This window comes from Anoplopoma fimbria, chromosome 3, assembly GCF_027596085.1.
Source record: "Anoplopoma fimbria isolate UVic2021 breed Golden Eagle Sablefish chromosome 3, Afim_UVic_2022, whole genome shotgun sequence".
NCBI lineage: Eukaryota > Metazoa > Chordata > Actinopteri > Perciformes > Anoplopomatidae > Anoplopoma > Anoplopoma fimbria.
In genome coordinates this window covers 16,963,274-16,969,656 of record NC_072451.1, presented here as the reverse complement: position 1 = coordinate 16,969,656, position 6,383 = coordinate 16,963,274, and the positions used below count along the sequence as shown (strand labels likewise).

Below are 6,383 nucleotides of genomic sequence, written 5' to 3'. Positions count from 1 at the left end.
AAAATTGTTGCTATACCTTACATTAATAAACACTTTAATTTGTCCTTATATCTTGTTACAGCCACATTATACTGTGATAAATATTAAGAGTTTGAAAGACCACAAAACCAACAGACAGACAGTGAATGTGGGGATGGTTGGTAATCGAGGGTTTTATGCATGTTTTGTTTTATTTTCTTGTTGCGGGCTACATAACTGGACTAGTAAGGTCATATTGGCGTGACGGCTTTTTTTTTTATTTTATTTTTTTAAATAACCAAAAATTATTTTTGGATCCTTCCAGCGTTTTTTTTTTTTTTTTCAGACTGCAGTAAATGTCCAAACATAAACCGCATGTCCACCCTGCATGCGTCCGGTTGAGTCAGTTCACCAGATGACTGCGGATCTATGTGGTAATGTTTGTTATTGTAAAAAATATATATATATATATAAATATATATATTGAGCTGCAGTGCTGTCAGGGGCCAACCCGCAGGTTACTGTATCTTAATTGTGGCTGCATGGGGAGGAGAAGGGGAGGGGAAGGGGGGGGGGGGGATGTGACATCGCCTTGCGTTGATGACGCGCTCCATCGGGAGACATTTGGACAGCCTATGTAACCCACATACCGAGCAACAAATGGTGCGTCTGCGCTCCAGACCCTGATGCTGGAGTTTGGGAGATGTTTCCGCCGACGGAGTGGCGTTCATGATCCACCGCAGAGCCTGCTGCAGGGGGCACAACCCGCGCTATCATCTGTTGATCGGATTGGAGACAATTAAGCGCATTATCATGAGCCGCCGCGGTCCGATTTACAGGTAGGTACCGAGAGTCTTTGAGGAGGGGGGTCATCATTACATGCACGCGAGCATCGTTAGCGCTGCGGAGGTTGCATTAAAAAGGGCAGCGTCTCGTGGCATCTCCGTGTTGTTTACCCGATGCAGGTACGAAGCTATTCGGTATGCAGGTGGAGACCGGAGAGGTTGCCAGGAAACCCCGCTGCTGCATCCGCGCCTCCCGTGCGCTATTCTCCCCCATAATTGTACGCTACAGGCCTGCACCGATCAATGGCGGGGTGATGTGTTATTCAGTCGGCAGTGTGTCGCTTGTGTTGAATTTCAATAGGGGAAAAAAACACCAACAGCACTGCAGCTCCCTCCATACATGACAGATACAAGATGTTTGGCTGCAGTCCCACTTGTTGGTCACTACAAGTCAAAACATTGGCGTTTGGACATGTTTTAGTCCCACGTTCATGTCAAAAGAGCCACACAGCAGTCTGCCTCTGCAGGGAGGGGACGAAATAATCCAAACATCTCATGAAAAGGGACTTTAAGCAACTTGATCACAATTGCAAACGCTGCTGCACATGTTGTTGTGATGAGTGCTCATTAGCAGCAGTTGTCAGCTGGCAATCAGCGTGTTGAAGGGGGAGTTTTTAAAAGCAACATCACACAATTATCTGCTCCAGAGAGGCTAAATCATGTGCAGGTGCACTGGTTAAAAAAAAAAAGGGAAAAAAGGGCAAATATCAAAGGGAACAAAAGTCTCTAACAGGCAACTAATTATTATTTCCATTATTATTTAAGCTGTCATTTATAATTTTATAACTTTAGTCTTTAAAGGTTTAAGTAATTCAAAATAATTTTTTGGGTAAAGTCTGCAAAATACAACCCAATATAATCCACATTTCTAACAGGTCAAAGTAATCAAAAGATGTCGGACAGTTCTGAAATCTGTGTGTGTGTCTTAGGAGGGAGCGTTGCAGAGCTCCTCATGTGTTTATCAGTGTTGAGCATGAGTGAAGTCTGCAGTGCTCACAGGTGTGTTTTGCAGCTGAAGCTCAGTGTTTGAATGTGACACAGGCTTCATATCACTGCCTCCCAGCTCTCTACCTGCCTGTGAGCCTCTGACACACATTTGCTGTCATTTTTGACTCTAATGTAAGCCTTTAAACACAGCCGGGAGCCTCTCCTTCCTGAGCTGCTTTGGGAGCCGATCTGCTTAAGGATATCTGTCAAGTCACATGTTTTCTGCTTGTTGAAAGACTCACCTGTCCTAAAAACAAGACATATTCCAAGCACCTCCATCAGATTTAGCTGATCCACGAGGGGCCAGTTGCATAAAAATAGACCTAGACTTTGTCTTAAATATAGGCAATAGACACTTAAATGTACCTGTTGTATAAAGCTTTCCTTTGAGGGACTAATGTAAGACTCACTTAGATAGCTTGTTGCACATTTCATCAAGGGTGAAATAACACACTTCACAGAACAGAGAAAAGCTACACCACAAACAGAATATATCAAACATTGTTAGATGTTAAGAAACAATTCAAGAATATTATTATTATATTATTAATAACATTATTATTATTACTACAAGATTTCAAAAACCTTATGGGTAAGATGTTGAAATGGTAAAATTGATAAATAGTTGAAATAGTTAAGCTAATATTTGCTAAAAGTAATGTAAAGCAGTTGAAATAGCAAAAATGAGTTAAAAGTAATGGATAAACAGCTGAAATAGTTTGCTAAAATTAGCTCAAAGTAATAGGTAAACAGTTTAAATAGTTAGCTTAAGGTTAGCTCAAATTAATGGGTTAAAGGCTAAATAGTTGGCAACCTGACTGACCTTCTAACCATATGTTGCCATCGCAACAGAGCTCTTACCTTAGGCTCAGCCAGGGGAAGAAGTGATTAACTTTCTTACCTTAAGTTAAGTCAGTCTTAATATTTTTGTGAAAGACGGGCTTTATTGAATACCTTTAGTCTCACCTGACAATCTAAGATCAGCCTAAGGCCTAGACTAGTAGTACACTAAGTTTATGCAACCAGACCCAGATCGACTTGGTGCAGCCATGTGTGTATTTGTTTTTGGGGTGGAGTAAATTGGGTAGCAATATCACTTAAAATAGGGATCAGCAACTTTGAGTATGTTTGCCCGGTCGCATGGAGCCTGTCACCACGACCGTAAACTCCCTCACCTCCCTCACCTCCCTCAACCCCAACCATTGTAACCGGTTTCACCGGCTTACTGTGGCTTTAGCATCTGTGCAGTAAATGTAGGGCATAGCTGTTTGCTGTCTGCCTGGTGGTTTAAACCAGTGAACCCAAGCTGTGAGACTTTTAGTTGTGTTGGTTTGCTGCGCTCTGACACTATCTCTGCATGTCCACAATGAGGCTGAGATCCAGGAGTAGATACATAAGGGAGAAACTAAGAGAGGAAGAGGTATGAAAAGTATTTTTTTTTTATTATTTAAAAAGCAATTTAGATCTCTGTTTGGGATGAAGGATGTATTTTGGCATAGAGGCCACAGCGGTGTGTTTGTCAGTATGTTTGTCCTGTGATTCATATTTGAATTTGAGCTTTTCATTGAGTTGCTATTAGAATGTTTCTTGCAGCGTAAATATTGGCAAAGTAAACATTTACTTTGGAATACTAAAACATCTGACTGGTGCTGAATGTGACACCCAAATGTGGACAAAACAGAACTTATTTGCTGCTTTCCTGCATTGGTGCAAAACAGGTAGTTTTGCTAAAATGTCTTGCAGGTGAAATTCAAGGAGAGTGAAATGATTCCAAAGTCAGGAAAATCTCCAGCAGACTCGAGGAAAAGTGTCGGCATCCATGAGTTTGCAGCACTTGCCAGATCCTCCTTAAATGGTAACCTTTTTTACTTTTTGTGTTTTTAAACTGTGAATAAATGTCCAGAGTTACAACTTCAGACTCTGAACCCTACCTCTCTGTCTCCAGGTATCTCTCAGGCAATGAGGGACCATGTGACGAAGCCCACCTCCCTGGCTCAGGGCCGGGTCGCCCACCTCATTGAGTGGAAAGGTTGGCCCAAACCTGCCGACCCCCCAACAGCCGCCCACTTCAGCTCCTACTGCCATCTGACTGAAGGAGAGAAGGAGGCCCGGTTTGCTGCAGGTATTCATTACTGTGACCTTTACCCAGTGATATGTTTTGAATCCAGCTTGTATGTGATTACGTGGGCACGTGCGTCCTCTTACTTAGCTTGGTTTAGCTCCAGCATCATCTCCTGGCAGGCTCCCACCTTCTGTCATGGACCTAATCCCCTTAAAACTCCTGTATGTCAGTGGTCCGCTCTGCCCACCATGCTGTCTCTTGGTTGAGGGCTTGTCTTGGCAGCAGATGGTGGCCTATTAGACACTCTCCCAGAACACTTCACTGCCCACCAATCGGCCCCTGCTCTTTTGCTGTGACTCATCCTCTCTGGCGCTGGTGACATTGGCGTAGTTTGATCAAGAGAGAGAACGAGCGAGAGAGGGAGGAGAGTGAAGTACATAGCGACTGTACATCATGTACATCATAAAGTTTATTTATCTTTTTTCTGCGTTTGTAGTGCTTGTAGATAAAAAAAAAAAAAAAAAAAAGCTTATGACACGAGCTGAAGCGAATAGTCGACTCATCGACTATTAGATGGACAAGATTTTAATGTTGACTATCTTGATAATCAATTATTGGATGGGGTCACTTTTCAAACAAATGCTCTGATACCAGCTTCTTTAATGTTAATATTTTCTACTTTGCTTGGCTCTTTTTATCATTGTAAACTGATTATTTTGATTGTTGGTAAAACAAAATGAGCGATTTTAAGATATCATGTTTGGCTTTAGCAAATTGTGATGGGCATTTCTAACAATTTTTCGATGTTTATGGACAACCCTATGATCAGGCAAATAAACAGCAGATTATAAAGCGGTACATTAGACTCAGTCTGACAAAAAACGGGCATTTTGCTAAAACAGATTGACATAATAAAACCAAAAATGGTCAACCGAACTTCTAAAGAGACAGGGTTGCAGTTTTATTCCAACATGGTTTTATTGATGTACTAACAAAAACACCAGAATATCACATTTCCCTGTTCTCACTCTATTAGATACATTAATTCAGTGATTCCCCTATAACGACATATCTGAGGAATGAAGTGATGATTAGCAGGTTACAAAAACTTTGGGGAGACTTCATTTTATTCTTTGATTTTATAATTTTATGAGAAATGTTTCCATCTTAAAGTGGAAATTACACCAGAAAGTAAACACCCAACTATTCCTTTGTTTGAAGGGGTTATTCATTTATTGGACCTGTGTTTTTGCTAGGAGTGGCTGAGCAGTTCGCCATCGCTGAGGCTAAGCTGCGTGCCTGGGCGTCTATAGATGACGACGACGAGGAAGACTCCAACGATGAGGACTCCCAGACCAACGGACAGACTCAGACCTTATCCAGTCAGAGCTCAGGTATCCACCGTCACCACCATTTTGTTCTGTTCATCACTCATCGTCTTCATGACTGCATCTTCACTGACAAACCGCCTCATCTTCCCATCCCCTCCCCTAATTATCCATCCATCTGCAGGTGTTCTGACTTTTTGCTCCTCCCTCAGACGCCGCCACGTCCAATCCTATCAACGGAGCGCCCTGCCAACCTGATGTTGAAGGCGTCAAGGCCCCGCCCTCCAACAGCCCTCTGTGCTCCAGCAGCATCGGCAGCCTGCTCTGTGGTAGGCCTGCGTTTCACAGTGACCCACATTCATCGCAGACCAATTCACCTATTTTACCCAACGACTGCACGAGTCCCTTCCTGGAGGAGGAGAGGCTGGATGGCCAGAAGGAGCAGCCGGCTCTTTTGCAGGAGCATCAGCACAGTGAGGTGTGCATCTATCACAAGCCAGAGTGGAGGCCTCGGGCCAGGAGCAGCAGGTTCGACTCCTGCTACTCCACCTCCCGCTCCGAGTCGCCCGGAGAGGAGGACGAGGAAGACGAGGACGAGGAAGGCAGCGTGTTTCATGAGTTTCGAGCGTGGCATTCCAGCCGGAGGAGCTTCTTCTCCGACCGGGCCTCCTCTGGAGTGGCGTCTTTCGATGAAGAGGAGGAGAGGGATGAAGTAGAGGAGAAGAAAGAGTATTTGGTGTGATGTGTTGTGCCATCTTTATGTCTCTTTGAGTCTGTGTTGATTCTGGATATGACATAATCTGTTCTGCTTTCACTGTAAACTTCTCTCCACCTCCTCCTCCTTCCCCCTCTTGTCTCCTCTCCACTCGCTGCCTTCCGTCTCTCATCCTCCAGGCCTTTCATGTACTGATTTCCACCGTTTATCACTGCTGTAAACAGTATAATACAGTGTATTGGAGAGTTCAGCCAGAATGTAAAGCTGTTGTTCAAACTGAGTTTTGTACATTTATTGTGAAGAGTCATGTGGTGCATTGGTTTTCTATGGATATTTTGTAGTGTAGTTTTTTTCTGGGTCATGCTGTGTCACGTGAGTTCGGGCAATGTTTGATACCGAGTGTCTGAATGTCCTGCTTATCTATAAATATGATTTGTTTTTGAAAGATTTTGTCCTTTTTCTCTACACCAAAAAACTGCAAGGAAGAA

General features: G+C 43.3%; 1 protein-coding gene across 2 annotated transcripts; it reads left to right on the top strand.

Moving 5' to 3' along the window:
* The first annotated feature begins 536 nt into the window (after window positions 1-536).
* On the top strand, window positions 537-6,291 carry fam131aa (family with sequence similarity 131 member Aa). Of its 2 annotated transcripts, none has more exons than XM_054596547.1 (5): window positions 537-797; window positions 3,534-3,645; window positions 3,736-3,912; window positions 5,109-5,246; window positions 5,393-6,291. In XM_054596547.1, exons 2-5 carry the CDS (start codon window positions 3,555-3,557, stop codon window positions 5,920-5,922), a joined length of 936 nt encoding a protein of 311 aa, XP_054452522.1. In that variant the 5' UTR covers window positions 537-797; window positions 3,534-3,554; the 3' UTR covers window positions 5,923-6,291. The 2 variants fall into 2 exon arrangements, with proteins under 2 accessions (XP_054452522.1, XP_054452521.1); XM_054596546.1 differs by having other exon boundaries at window positions 537-801; window positions 3,513-3,645.
* Window positions 6,292-6,383: the final 92 nt, after the last annotated feature.